Raw genomic sequence first — 16,104 nt, forward strand, 5'->3', positions numbered from 1 at the left:
GAGTAACTCAGCGGGACAGATAGCATCTCTGAAGAGAAGGAATGGGTGACGTTGGAACAGACATTTTGGGGGAGATAATTGCAGGGTGTGGAAAAAAAGGGTGGGGACAAAATGAATGTTGCGTAGATGGTAAATTAGAAGTATATCGAAGACACGGAGGGCACAACGCAAGGAATACGTGTCAAGCAGGGAGCAATTCTCAACGACCCGAAACACTCAGGGATCCAAATTAGATCGGAGTGGATTTGGCTGGGAATCGTTCAGGGAATATACAACAGTCCGCCACGGTGCAGCGCAACAGGACAATATTTGCTAACAATGCAGCAGCCATGTAAAGTCCCATCACTTTAAAAATGACATGACAAAGAACAGAGGCAAACATTAGGAAAGCAGAAGGTACACAAAAAAGCTGGAGAAACTCAGCGGGTGCAGCAGCATCTTCAGACAGTCTGAAGAAGGGTTTCGGGCCGAAACGTTGCCTATTTCCTTCGCTCCATAGATGCTGCTGCACCCGCTGAGTTTCTCCAGCTTTTTAGTGTACCTTCGATTTTCCAGCATCTGCAGTTCCTTCTTAAATATTAGGAAAGCAGAGGCTGGGCAAGGAATAACAACAGAACGCGCGAGGAGCGCAGTAAATATAATCAGAGGGGGAAAGTACGCCTTCTCTCGTCCTCGCAAACACATTTCTGAGTTTGATGACGCCAATAAGTGTAGTTGCTTGGAATACAGAAAGGGGGCAAGCGACACCAGGCACCGAGGCCTGGATTCCGCCACTATCCAGCCGTAAATGTCGTTCCTTTGGGTTTCATTTACTCTCCTCCCCCCAACTGTCTGCCAAAACAAAACAGTGCGGAGGACAATGTAGCCAGTCGAGTGACTTCGTAATTAAAGGTCACAAATTAATAAAACACCTGCACGAGGAGAAATCGGAGTACAGGCATCGGTTTACCAAGGGCTATTTAACCAGTCTAGTTATTCAGAAGAGGGCACTGTTGTCCAGAGTGTGCGCCTGTCGTTTACTATAATGCATTTAAAAAGAAGCCTTATTTACTTACCGGGCGGAGCGAGCATCAACTATCCGCTTGAGAACACGGTGCAATATTTTCCCACTCTACCTCATTCGGGTTTATTGATGGTGAATGCCAGCTCAATAAATTATGCAGATAAGCCAGGGCGCGAACTCAGGCTGACTCTCGTCGAAACGAACGTGCATAACTCACCCACTCACCCGGTGACCAGGCTGCAGCAAATGCAGCAGTCAATCAGCCAAGAAGAGACGCTATTGTTCCTGCTGCCTCTTTCGGGCTCTCTGGGTAACAGCCCAATTCGAGGTCATGGAGCCACGTGGTCTGAAGCTCTCTGGAGATTTCTAGAGTCACTGAGCCTTGAAGGCTATTTGTGCATTCGCTGTGTTTTACAGACACCCGGGTCCCGAGTGCCCCTATCGGCTGACGCTCGCAGTAAATATCGAGCCCTCTGCGAAGACATCGTTTCCTTCGGTCACCAAGCGTCCATCGCCCCATTTCCAGCTATAGAGCCGCACGGCACAGAAACGGGCCCATGCCTACATATGCTTTGTCCCATTTGCCCGCAGACCAAATCTTTAGACGACTTGCCTATTTAAGTGTCTATCTAAATGCCAGTTAAATGTAGTAGAAAAATAGAATAGCAGATACTGGTTGACACACAAAATGACACAAAGTGCTGGAGTAACTCAGCAGGTTAGGAAGCATCTCTGGAGAACATGGAGAGGTGACGGTTCGATCACTGCTTCCTCCGGCAGCGCGTTCCAGATATCAGCCACACAATATAATACAATCTTACCTCGCATATCCCAATAGCAAAACTTCAGCTTCTACACACCCATCCCCCTCATCCCCACCACCCTTTCACCAGGAGAGTAAAGACAGAGTGGGGGTTTGTGGAGATAATCCAAGGAATCAAAGTTGTTATTTTGCTGAGACACAGAACATGTTTCTCCGTTAAGGAACTTCTCGTGCAATTACTTCTTCTGAAATATTGTGTATTCCTGGTGTCCTTGTTATATAAAGGAGATTAGTGGCGCTCGGGCGGAAGAATGGAATTTGTAATGGAGAGCTTCTGGGAAAAGACGCCTAGAAGCTAAAACTTTCATGGGAAAATCATCTGACCAACATAAGGCTTCAGAGTGTCTGTGAAGCCGAATATGATATGATGTCTTCCAACAAGTTTTTGAATTGGGTGAGAAATGAATCAGAGATCTAGATAAAAAGGATTCGAGTATAGGAGCAGGGAGGTTCTACTGCAGTTATACGTGGTCTTGGTGAGACCACACCTGGAGTATTGCGTACAGTTTTGGTCTCCAAATCGGAGGAAGGACATTATTGCCATAGAGGGAGTGCAGAGAAGGTTCATCAGACTGATTCCTGGGATGTCAGGACTGTCTTATGAAGAAAGACTGGATAGACTTGGTTTATACTCTCTAGAATTTAGGAGATTGAGAGGGGATCTTATAGAAACTTACAAAATTCTTAAGGGGTTGGACAGGCTAGATGCAGGAAGATTGCTCCCGATGTTGGGGAAGTCCAGGACAAGGGGTCACAGCTTAAGGATAAGGGGGAAATCCTTTAAAACCGAGATGAGAATAACTTTTTTCACACAGAGAGTGGTGAGTCTCTGGAACTCTCTGCCGCAGAGGGTATTCGAGGCCAGTTCATTGGCTATATTTAAGAGGGAGTTAGATGTGGCCCTTATGGCTAAGGGGATCAGAGGGTATGGAGAGAAGGCAGGTACGGGATACTGAGTGTGATGATCAGCCATGATCGTATTGAATGGCGGTGCAGGCTCGAAGGGCCGAATGGCCTACTCCTGCACCTAATTTCTATGTTTCTATGTTTCTATGATATGGGGAGAAGGCAGGAACGGCGTACTGATTGGGGATGATCAGCCATGATCACATTAAATGGCGGTGCTGGCTCGAATGGCCTACTCCTGCGCCTATTGTCTATTGTCTATTATCTATTGTCCGGATGTGGTCTCACTAGGGTCCTGTGCAACTGCAGAAGGACCTCTTTGCTTCTATACTCAACTCCTCGTGTTATGAAGGCCAACATGCCATTCGCTTTCTTCACTGCCTGCTGTACTTGCATGCTTACTTTCGTTGACTGATGAACAAGGACTCCCTTTTCCTTACCCTTTTCCCAATTTGACACCATTTAGATAATTATCTGCCTTCCTATTTTTGCTACCAAAGTGGATAACCTCACATTTATCCACATTAAACTACATCTGCCATGCATCTGCCCACTCACCAACCTGTCCAAGTCACCCTGCATTCTCATAGCATCCTCCTCACAGTTCACGCTGCCACCCAGCTTTGTGTCATCTGCAAATGCGTTAATGCTACTTTGAATCCCTTCATCTAAATTATTGATGTACATTGTAAATAGCTGTGGTTCCAGCACTGAGCCTTACGGTCACTGCCACTAGTCCCTGCCTGCCATTGAATTGGGTGAGAAATGAATCAGAGATCTAGATAAAAAGGATTCGAGTATAGGAGCAGGGAGGTTCTACTGCAGTTATACGTGGTCTTGGTGAGACCACACCTGGAGTATTGCGTACAGTTTTGGTCTCCAAATCTGAGGAAAGACATTCTTGCCATAAAGGGAGTACAGAGAAGGTTCACAAGACTGATTCTTGGGATGTCAGGACTTTCATATGAAGAAAGACTGGATAGATTCGGCTTGTTCTCACTCGAATTTAGAAGATTGAGGGGGGATCTTATAGAAACTTACAAAATTCTTAAGGGGTTGGACAGGCTAGATGCAGGAAGATTGTTCCCGATGTTGGGGAAGTCCAGAACAAGGGGTCACAGTTTAAGGATAAGGGGGGAAATCTTTTAGGACCGAGATGAGAAAAACATTTTTCACACAGAGTGGCGAATCTCTGGAATTCTCTGCCACAGAAGGTAGTTGAGGCCAGTTCGTTGGCTATATTTAAGAGGGATTAGATGTGGCCCTTGTGGCTAAAGGGATCAGGGGGTATGGAGAGAAGGCAGGTACAGGATACTGAGTTGGATGATCAGCCATGATCATATTGAATGGCGGTGCAGGCTCGAAGGGCCGAATGGCCTATTCCTGCACTTATTTTCTATGTTTCTATGCAGAAGTTGAGACTGCGTCAGTACCCAAAATATCGACTGTCCTTTTATCTCCAGATCTGCTGCTTGACCTACTGAGTACCTCCAGCTGTTTGGATTTTTTAGTCCAAATTCCAGCATTACAGCTGGGACATGTTGGCCGATGTGGCCAAGGGCTCGAAGAGCTGTTTCCACACTGAATCACACTATGACCCTCTATGACTCTTTGTAAAATACGATCCCGGGCTAGGGCAGTTGAAATGGATTTAGTAGCGTAAATCCAGCTGGTATCCAAAACAGACCCGATTGCTGGTTGCTGGACAGAAAAAGTCCAGATAGCATTGAAGCACATGATTGAACCTAGATCCTCAGAGCTGTGAGGCAGTGACACTAACCATCGCATCGCTATTTTATTTCCTTTTTTGGGCAGCTGTGGTATGCTGCTTTTAAACGTGGGAATACATTTATACAAATAATTTAAAGTAGTAATGCAAAACCTTCCATTTCGCAATAAGTCTGTGGTTTTCACAACCTATGCCTTTCCTCGGCTCCCTTGTCCTACTTTTAGGTTCCAATTTCGCCCAGTGAGGCCTATCGTTGTGTTTCCTCGTGATTTAGACTACCTTTGTCGCCATTTCACATACATGTTGAATACCCAGCTCCCGTGTTACGTCTTGGGGAGGTCTTTGGTCATGGATGGGTTGTGTTTCCTGAGGAGTGAAGGATATATGCTGTCGAAATGTTGGTGAGCTCGGCATCCAGTGTTTATTGTGCAATGTCTATTTAGATTCCCCGCATAAAGAAACAAAGGGGCAAAATTGTGTTACGAGCACTAATAGAAGACTTGGTGCATAAAGTCATTGCAGCCATTCACACAACTGGCAGGTAAGCCTCATTTTAAACATATTTCCTCAAAAAAGTCACGTAACAAGCGCAAAAGGAAAGTTGACATCAGTGTGGGGGAAATTGCCGGAAGGAGTTGATGCGCTTCTGTGCTACCGCCACGAGATGGTCTAGCCCAATCAATGCCTGTACCATGACTGGTCCCGACTAGATCCACGAGTAGTCAAAGACTGCAGCCCAGAACTGACCTGAACAGAAAGGTTATAAAACAGTGAAAGATCACAATTCAACTTGAATATAGTTGTGTGCAGAGCATCAATCTCTTTAACTGACTCACTGATGATACCTGTGTGGTGTACTTCCAGTTTTTTGTTGTTGATGATTAACAAAGATAGTAGATCGTGGTAATATACGCTGGCAATACGGGAAACTTGTCGTCTATAACCCGTGGCATCACTGGGCACGTGATCGAATGCAGGTGAAAGTCAACCACATTGGAGTGAAATATATCTAAGCCAATTTCCCCAAAGGGTGTGAATTCGCCCAGAAATGACCACCAGCTGGATTTACGCCCACTAAATCCATTTCAACTGCCCTAGCCCGGGATCGTATTTTACAAGGAGTCATAGACGGCCATAGAGTGATGCAGTGTGGAAACAGCTCTTCGACCCCTTGGCTACACCGGCCAACATGTTTTTAACCTAGCATCAATAGCAATCAGAAATCCCCAAATGGAGGCGCTGGTCCTGAGCAGTGTTTAACAGAGCAAAATAAGCGTTAAAAATGTTTAAAGCACCCCACATTGCATGGACATAATCGTGGACATATTCGATGTTGGGGGAGTCCAGTACCAGGGGCCACTGTTTAAGAAAAAGGGGTAAGCCATTTAGAACGGAGATGAGGAAACACTTTTTCACACAGAGAGTTGTGAGTCTGTGGAATTATCTGCCTCAGGTGGAGGCCGGTTCTCTGGACACCTTCAAGGGAGAGCTAGATAGGGCTCTTAAAGATAGCGGGGGTCAGGAACGGGGTACTGATTGGGTATGATCAGCCATGATCACATTGAATGGCGGTGCTGGCTCGAAGGGTCGAATGGCCTACCCCTGCACCTATTGTCTATTGTGTATTGGACTACGGCATTACATAACCGGTTCCGTGACCGTGATCTCGATTTTTAAACTGTATCCAGTTTTGGGGACGAGGAGTGTCTCTGGCAAGTCACGGCCCATCCCTAACTGCCCTCGAGAAAATAGTGGTCAGCACTTCATTCTCCACAATGACCTAGATGCAAAGGTTGAATGCAAAGTGTCTAAGCTTGGTGATTCAAAGCTAGGTGCGGACTTCATCTACGAGGAAGATATCGAATCTGCAACGAAATATAAACAGACTAATGAAGTGGAAATCATGTGTGAAATTGAATACAGTCAAGTTACTCCATTTGGTTGAAAAGTAAAACAATATTTGTGAAACGGTGGCAAATTAGACCATCTAAATGAGCACATAATCACAGAGTTTTACAGTCCAGAAACATCCCCTTACAGTCCATCTCGTTGCCGACCATATCTATACGAAACTTATTTGCCTATTTTGACCGACATCGTTCTACTTCTTTCCTCTCCTAGTACCTATCCAAACATCTTTAAAACATTGGAATTATATCTGCCTCCACCCCATGTTCTGGCAAATCGTTCAGATAATCCAGGGATGTATTGTCCAGAAATCATCTACCTGTGCAATTGTTCATCTGTGTGAAAAACCTGCCCCTCAGATCTGTTTTAAATTTCTCCCTTCTCACTTTAAACCTGTGCCGTCCAGGTTTTAATTCCTTTGCCACGAGGAAATGATTCTGACGATCCATGCAATTAATGCCTCTCATAGTTTTATGAACCTCCAGCGATCACTCCTCAGCCTCCTGCATTCCACTGAGAAAAAACTCAGACGATCCAATCTCTGTTGTACTGCTATTTTAACACAATTAATAGATATAAAATAATTAATTCTAATTCATGTTAATTGCATGTTACTATATTAAATATTAATTAAAGTAGCTACCTATTTCCACCCAGATCAGTGACTCCAGTGGAATGATTGGCGCACAGAAGCCTGGTTCTGCGCCGAGTCCAGCGGCGGGGCGCTGTTCTCCTGACTCCAGCCCACTTCACAGATACAGTTCCGAAGGGTGAACCGAGAGGGACAGTGCCCCAACAGTTCGCAGCTTGGCCCAGTGCAAGCATTGTTGGTCGATGTAATGCACTCGGTGTGGGACATTCAACGACCCGAGGTGTCTGGAATACATTCCAGTTCTTCAGCTCCCCGTCGGAAAGAGTGGTTCATTAGATTGGCTGCAGTCATTGGGCCCAAACATGGAACAGCACAGGCAAGGCCCTTTCGACCCACAATATTTGTGCTGAACATTATGCCAAGTTAAACTGTTCTAGTCTACCTGTACATTATCTATATCCCTCTTTTCCATGCACTTCTATATGCTTGTCTAAACGCTTCTTATATGGCATTATATGGGTCTCCACCACCACCCCTAGTAAGGCTTCCCAGCGACCCGTTCCGCCCATGTTGGCTTTTATAACAAGGGGAATCGAATATAGGAGGAAAGAGATCCTTCAGCAGTTGTACAGAGCCCGAGTGAGACCATTCCTGGAGTATTGTGTGCAGTTTTGGTCCCCTAATTTGAGGAAGGACATTCTTGCTATTGAGGGAGTGCAGCGTAGGTTTACAAGGTTAATTCCCGGGATGGCGGGACTGTCATGTATTGAGAGAATGGTGCAGCTGGGCTTGTGGAGTTTAGAAGGATGAGAGGTGAAACACATAAGATTGAAGGATGAGAGGTGAAACACATAAGATTGTTAAGGGTTTGGACACGCTTGATGCATGATACATGTTCCCGATGTTGGGGGAGTCCAGAACCAGGGGCCAAGTTTAAGAATAAGGAGTAAGCCATTTAGAACGGAGACGAGGAAACATTTTTTCTCACAGAGAGTGGTGAGTCTGTGGAATTCTCAGCCTCAGAGGGCGGCGGAGGCAGGTTCTCTGGATGCTTTCAAAAGAGAACTCGATAGGGCTCTTAAAAATAGCGGAGTCAGGGGATACAAGCTTAAAGTACACGGCATTGGGGGTTCAGTATTGATGTGGATAGAGAACTGGCTGGCAAACAGGAAGCAAAGAGTAGGAGTAAACGGGTCCTTTTCACAATGGCAGGCAGTGACTAGTGGCGTGCCGCAAGGCTCAGTGCTGGGACCCCAGCTATTTACAATATATATTAATGATCTGGATGAGGGAATTGAAGGCAATATCTCCAAGTTTGCGGATGACACTAAGCTGGGGGCAGTGTTAGCTGTGAGGAGGATGCTAGGAGACTGCAAGGTGACTTGGATAGGCTGGTGAGTGGGCAAATGTTTGGCAGATGCAGTATAATGTGGATAACTGTGAGGTTATCCATTTTGGTGGCAAAAACAGGAAAGCAGACTATTATCTAAATGGTGGCCGACTAGGAAAAGGGGAGATGCAGCGAGACCTGGGTGTCATGGTACACCAGTCATTGAAAGTAGGCATGCAGGTGCAGCAGGCAGTGAAGAAAGCGAATGGTATGTTAGCTTTCATAGCAAAAGGATTTGAGTATAGGAGCAGGGATGTTCTACTGCAGTTGTACAGGGTCTTGGTGAGCCCACACCTGGAGTATTGCGTACAGTTTTGGTCTCCAAATCTGAGGAAGGACATTATTGCCATAGAGGTAGTGCAGAGAAGGTTCACCAGACTGATTCCTGGGATGTCAGGACTGTCTTATGAAGAAAGACTGGATAGACTTGGTTTATACTCTCTAGAATTTAGGAGATTGAGAGGGGATCTTATAGAAACTTATAAAATTCTTAAGGGGTTGGACAGGCTAGATGCAGGAAGATTGTTCCCGATGTTGGGGAAGTCCAGGACAAGGGGTCACAGCTTAAGGATAAGGGGGAAATCCTTTAAAACCGAGATGAGAAGAACTTTTTTCACACAGAGTGGTGAGTCTCTGGAACTCTCTGCCGCAGAGGGTAGTCGAGGCCAGTTCATTGGCTATATTTAAGAGGGAGTTAAATGTGGCCCTTGTGGCTAAGGGGATCAGAGGGTATGGAGAGAAGGCAGGTACGGGATACTGAGTTGGATGATCAGCCATGATCATATTGAACGGCGGTGCAGGCTCGAAGGGCAGAATGGCCTACTCCTGCACCTAATTTCTATGTTTCTATGTTTCTATGATATGGGGAGAAGGCAGGAACGGCGTACTGATTGGGGATGATCAGCCATGATCACATTAAATGGCGGTGCTGGCTCGAAGGGCCGAATGGCCTACTCCTGCACCTATTGTCTATTGTCTATTATCTATTGTCCGGGTGTGGTCTCACTAGGGCCCTATGCAACTGCAGAAGGACTTCTTTGCTTCTATGCTCAACTCCTCGTGTTATGAAGGCCAACATGCCATTCGCTTTCTTCACTGCCTGCTGTACTTGCATGCTTACTTTCGTTGACTGATGAACAAGGACTCCCTTTTCCTTACCCTTTTCCCAATTTGACACCATTTAAATAATTATCTGCCTTCCTATTTTTGCTACCAAAGTGGATAACCTCACATTTATCCACATTAAACTACACCTGCCATGCATCTGCCCACTCACCCAACCTGTCCAAGTCACCCTGCATTCTCATAGCATCCTCCTCACAGTTCACGCTGCCACCCAGCTTTGTGTCATCTGCAAATGCGTTAATGCTACTTTGAATCCCTTCATCTAAATCATTGATGTACACTGTAAATAGCTGTGGTTCCAGCACTGAGCCTTACGGTCACTGCCACTAGTCCCTGCCTGCCATTCTGAAAGGGACCCGTTAATCCCTACTCTTTGTTTCCTGTCTGCCAACCAATTTTCTATCCATGCCAGCGCTCGATCCCCAATACCATGAGCCCTAACTTTGCCCACTAATCCCCTATGTGGGACCTTATCAAATGCTTCCTGAACGTCCAGGTGCACTACATTCACTGGCTCCCCCTTGGCCATTTTCCTAGTTACATCCTCAAAAAATTCCAGAAGATTAGTCAAGCATGATTTGCTCGTCGTAAATCTATGCTGTCTCGGTCCGATCCTGTTACTGCTATCCAAATGTGCGGCTATTTCATCTTTTATAATTGACTCCAGCATCTTCCCCACCACCGATGTCAGGCTAACTGGTCTATAATTCCCTGTTTTCTCTCTCCCGCCTTTCCTAAAAAGTGGGATAACATTAGCTACCCTCCAAGCCACAGGAACTGATCCTGAATCTACAGAACATTGGAAAATTATCACCAATGCGTCCACGATTTCTAGAGCCACTTCCTTAAGTACCATGTGATGCAGACCATCGGGTCCTGCGGATTTATCAGCCTTCAGTCCCATCAGTCTAGCCAACACTATTTCCTGCCTAATGTGGATTTCCTTCAGTTCCTCCATCACCCCAGATCCTCTGGCCACTAGTGCATCCGGAAGAATGTTTGTGTCCTCCTTAGTGAAGACGGATCCAAAGTACCTGTTCAACTGCTCTGCCATGTCCTTGTTCCCCATAATAAATTCACCTATATCAGTCTTCAATGGTCCAACTTTGGTCTTAACTAATATTTTCATCTTCACATACCTAAAAGAAGCTTTTACTATCCTCCTTTAAATTCTTGGCTAGCTTACCTTCGTACCTCATCTTTTCTCTCCTATTGCCTGTTTGGTTATCTTCTGTCACCCAATCCTCTTGCTTCCCGCTCATCTTTGCTACGTTGTACTTCTTCGCATTTATTTTTATACTGTCCCTGGCGTCCCTTGTCAGCCACTTACTCCCCTTGGAATCTTTCTTCCTTTTTGGAATGAACTGATCCTGCACCTTCTGTATTATTCCCAGAAGTACCTGCCATGGTTGTTCCACTGTCATCCCTGCTAGGGTATCTTTCCAGTCAACTTTGGCCAGCTCCTCCCTCATGGCTCCATAGTCCCCTTTATTCAACTGTAACGATTAATTTACCCTTCTCCCTCACCAATTGTATCCTCTAGCCCAGGAAGTACTGAGGGACGAATTTATCCAAGGATCCAGTATAATGAGAATTATTGTGAGGTATCAATTTTCATTAACCAGGACACGGAATATACGAGCAAGCGAGGCTATGGTCGAAGCACTTAAAACATTAGTTACATCGCACCAGTTGTATCGTGCGCAGTTCTTGTCCCACGCTGTAGGGCGATGTATTTGAGCTGGGCAGAGTTTAAAGGAGTTCACCGGAAGGGTGTGTGGGATGGGACGTTTTATTAATGGAGAGAGACTGGGTGTATTTTCATCGGAGTGGGAGAAACTGCGGGGACGATCCTCTTAAGGTATAACAAATTATGAGGTGTATGAGGAAGATGGATACGATTTTGTTTTCCTCAACAGGAACACCGAGAATTGTTAATTGCATGTTACTATATTAAATATTAATTAAAGTAGCTACCTATTTCCACCCAGATCAGCGACTCCAGTGGAATGATTGGCGCACAGAATCCTGGTTCTGGAGCCTGGACAGTAGATGGAACGCGTGAGATGCACAAATGCTAGGATAGAACTGCTTTCCTGAAACCCTGGTGATTTGAATAAAATAAAGTTTGAACCGCTCCCGTCGCCGTAATAGAGGGCAGCGCTCGGAAAGCAATGGACACGCTGAGGGGTTTGAATTCAGCTCAAAGACCTCGGGGATGCCGGAACACGCTGTGGGCTGGTCACCACTCCATGCCTCAGAGTTCCTTCAAGACAGAGGCGAAGGAACAGGGCACTTGTATTGATGAAGGCCACAAAACGGACTTCGGAGCACAGCTCCCCAATTCCTTTAACGTCAATAAACTTTGAGTTCAACGAATTCTCACTGTAGGTCTGCAAATATTGGTACTACTGGCACAGCAGATGCTGGAATCTTGCGCAGAACACAAAGTGTTAGAGCAATTCAATGAGTCAAGCATCATCCCCTGAGGAAATGGATTGGCGACGTAAAAAATGGGGACACTTCTTCAGCCTGATTGTAAGGGGATAGACAAAGCTGGAAAACAGGTGGGGGTGGACAAAGACTGGCAAGTGATAGCTGGATAAACTGAGGGTTTTTTTTTGATTGGCAGATAGGTGGGCAAAGCCTAGATATGTAAAGGAGACCACAGGGTGACAGAAGGGAGCTGAACGTAACAAAAGGGAGAGAAAAGGGGTTTGACAAGGAGAGGAGGAATGATATATAAAGCCAGATGGGAGGCTATAGGTGGAATGGATGCTGGAGGGGGGCGGGGAAGTCGGGGCCGGGAAGGCAGCACAAGAATGAGTGCGCGTCGGGGTCAGGAAAGAGGGGGAAATGAATAACGAGAAAGAAAAAAAAGAAGAAACAGGGGGCCGGGGAGCGGCGAAGTTGTAGTTACCTAAAATTGGACAATTCAATGATCATACCGTTCAATTGTAAGCTACGCAGGTGGTGTACGAGGTGCTGTTTTGCCAGTTTGCATGTGGCCACACGCAGGCAATGGAGGCGGCCAAAAGCAAAAAGGTCAGTGTGGGAATGGGAAGGGAAGTTAAAATTATTAACAACCGGCAGATCCAGCAGGCCTATGCGCCTGAGCGCAAGTGTCCGCATCCAATTGCTTCCCCTTTTTTTTTATCTCGCCTGGGTCCTGTTGCCCTTCCCCCCATGCTGACTATACTACTTTTTCTACCTTTCTACCTCCCACTGTGCAGCCCCCCCCCCCCTCCTCCCCCCTCGGTGTGAATCCCTCATCCTCATCTACGGTATTTCCCCCATTTCTTCCGCCCTCTTCTACCCTTCTCAGACTCTGGGTGTTCTCAGCATCAACGCCTGTAGGGTTGTCACCAGCCCCCCACCCTCGAACTCTCCCTCCCCTCGTATTCATTACGAGAACATCTCTTCTCAGAGAAGGCCTTACCTTTGTACCCCTGCTGCCAAACCATAACCCCGTCATGGTGCTCAGCTCTTCTTCCATTGCCTTTGCCTTAAGGCCTTTGTTTCTGGCAATGAGTCTTCGCCTCCCAGTGATGTCTCCTTATCCCCACTCTAACACTCCTTGTCATCATCTCATGGACCCTTTGCTCCCAATTTACAACACCCTTTCGTCTCTTTTTTTTAATCTCTGGCCTTTGTCCATTTGTTTGCCAATCAAAACAAAACTCTTACCCGTGTCCTGTGTCCAGCTATCATTTGGCAGGCTATGTCCCACCCCCACCTCTTTTCCATATTTCTTCCACCCCACCCCATCCTCCCATCTCCCACCCCCATACCCATTCACAACCAGTCTGAAGACGGTTCACGACCCGCTACGTCGACTATCCATGATCTCCAGAGATGTTGCCTGACCTGCTGAATTTACTGTATACACTTACTGTATACCGTACATTTTGTCAACTGCAATAGTCTGCCTTCATGGGGCGACTAATGCATACCTTGGAAAGGAATGCAAGCAAATAATTTCACTGTGACTTTTCACATGTGACAATAGAGTATTCATTAATTCATTCTAGTTGAACGAAAATACGGGTTTAGCGTGGCGGTTGTCTTTTACTATTAATGCGACCAATTCCTGAAATGTTGTTTGCAATTCCCAAAACGAACGTCATCTCCCATGCATTTTAATTTTAAACAAATTTTATTTACAGGATTAACAGGACTTTAAACAAAGAACACAAAATGCCAGAGTAACTCAGTGGTTCGGGCAGAATACCTGGATAACATGAATATATGACGTTTGCTGACCCTACTTCAGACTGTGCATGGTGCGAATAATTGTCCTATTTGTCCGTCTCTCTTTCCCCACTCATGTCCAGAAAGGCTATACCGTTGCTCTTTAGTATGATCCACACCCCCACCTTCTCACTGCCCCCCCCCCCCCCCCCCCCCCCTTCCCAACCCCCGCACCACGCTTTCCAGTGTGCGAAGCCTCATTCCCTCTCCCAAAATGCCCGAGTCTTTCTTGTCGAGTCACTATTACCGAGTGAGGTCTCCCGAACAATGCAGTAGCGGCTAACGCGGAGAGAGAGCGCCGGTTGTTAGAACAAAGGCGCCACAGTTCAGCAACCACAAATAAAGGCAAATAAAGTGATGGACTCAGCACGCTAGACAGAGTGTTTCAACAATGGCTCTATTTTTATTTCGGATGTCTAGTATTTGCAATTCGGTATGTTTTCACAAAGGGATCATTTGATACGTGCGCTGCCATCGTCCCCCTATGTTAAGACAAGAATTATTAATCGCTCACACAATTCCACGCCATAGGACCCGATTGGCACTTAATATGATGCTATTAATAGTGGGCAATACTGGTGATCAAAAGGTTTGAAACGAAGACGCAGTCATCGGTTCACTGTTGCGGCACAGGACCGAACAATGGTCCTGTTTCGCCGTCTCTCTTTCGCAGCCCGGAAATCAGCAAGTGGCCAGTTACCGCAAGTAGGAGGGAAGGAATATCCGAATGACATGTGATTAGTTTGACTAGACCTAATGTTTAAGCTGTAACATTAGTGAGGAATCCCCATGCTCGTATGTGTTTATAAAAATCCAAGAAGCCAACGTCTTAGCTGTTAATCACAAAAAATTGCATCTAAAAGATATCACACAGAGGCTACCTTAACTCACACATTCGTAAACTGTATAAAAGTCAAAATTTTCTGGACGGATATTTTTAGAATAATTTCTGAAGTTCCAATTGGATCGCGACTCAAAACTAATAATACTAGGAATATCAGAACAAAGCTTAACACTTACAACAAGCCAAATAAACTTTCTCGACTAACTGGGAAAAAAATGATATTAAAATTTTGCAAAAAGGTCCTATAACCCCCACAATTAAAATGTGGATTATGGAAATGTCGGAGACCTTACATTTGGAAAGAATTAGGCTTGTCTTAATGGACAAACAAGAACTTTTTGTCAGAACATGGTCTCCATTTATTGACTAGTTGAAGGGGTAGATTGGTTCAGCACGGGAACCTGACTGAAGCTCGAACTCAGGATTAGATGAAAAGTTATACTTTATAATTAACGAACTTATCTCCAATGTTGTATTATTAGTAAATGATTCCATTCTTCTTTATCATGTTTTTTTTCTTTCTTATTCTCTATCTATAAAAAAAACTAGAAGCAGAGTCAATATACAACTGATAATATGAGCAATGTATGACTGACTGATATACATGAAATGTGTTTATTATGATCATGTACTTGCTTCTAATAAAAATATTAAATTAAAAAAAATAAAAATAAAGGATATCACACCTGGATGCGTACCCATTTCTCCCGCGACCCCGTCTCCCTTTCCCCGTTCCACCTATATCCCTTTACCCTGCTTCAAGTCCACGTCTCTTCAATCCTTTTCTCTTCCCTCCTTTTCCGTTTATTTTTTCCATTTCCGACCTTTATCCTCTGAAGTAGGGTCACAACCCAAAACGTCACCTCTTCCATGTCTCCAGAGATGCTACTGACCCGCTGTTACTTCCGCTTTTTGTTTCTGTCTTCGGTTTAAACCGGCATCTGCAGTTCCGCCCTACACTTTCTGTCAGGGCAGGCGGTGCTATGCAGGACAACTCAGCTTTAAATAGGGTGCTCTGTGTGTGGCCAGAATGTATTGCCTATCTCTGAAGATATTGGTCAGCCACATCTGTAGTCCTTGCAGTGAAGGGAATTCTATAGTCCTGTTGGGTAGTGATTTCCAGGATTTCTATCTAACAACCAAGAATAACGATATATTTTCAAGTCAGGATATCTCATTTTGATTTACTCTGCAGTCAGTGGGTTCAAATTTGCGAGCTACTCTTCGTCTCTTTGGAGGTCGAGATCACGGTTGTACGGGGTATTGTGGTAGTCAGAGTGGGTCGATGGCAAACGCTGTAGCCCCTGTGTGTTGGTGGTGAAGGGCATGGAGGGTTTTAGGGGGGTTGGACAGGATACCAATGACGTATATGGCGCTGAGCTCTTTGAGTGTTGCTGGAGTTGACCCAATCCAACCAAATGGAGGGTATTCCGTCCATCCCCCGACTTGTCCCTTAAGTGGTGGAAAGGCCTCGTATAGTCACTCTGTGTCGTGTACACAGTTTATGGCCTGTTCCTGTGGTCCCCGAATGGC

At 45.5% G+C, this 16,104-nt stretch overlaps 1 protein-coding gene across 1 annotated transcript in view; it reads right to left on the bottom strand.

Moving 5' to 3' along the window:
• LOC129708986 (uncharacterized) overlaps positions 1-1,831 on the bottom strand; it is a 33,663-nt gene extending 31,832 nt beyond the window's left edge. Inside the window, exon 1 of the mRNA XM_055655114.1 lies at positions 1,825-1,831. Coding sequence (XP_055511089.1) covers positions 1,825-1,831 — 7 coding nt within the window. The remainder of the gene's footprint in view (positions 1-1,824) is intronic.
• Positions 1,832-16,104: the final 14,273 nt, after the last annotated feature.

The sequence above is a fragment of the Leucoraja erinacea genome, chromosome 24, assembly GCF_028641065.1.
Source record: "Leucoraja erinacea ecotype New England chromosome 24, Leri_hhj_1, whole genome shotgun sequence".
In the NCBI taxonomy this organism is placed as follows: Eukaryota; Metazoa; Chordata; class Chondrichthyes; order Rajiformes; family Rajidae; genus Leucoraja; species Leucoraja erinaceus.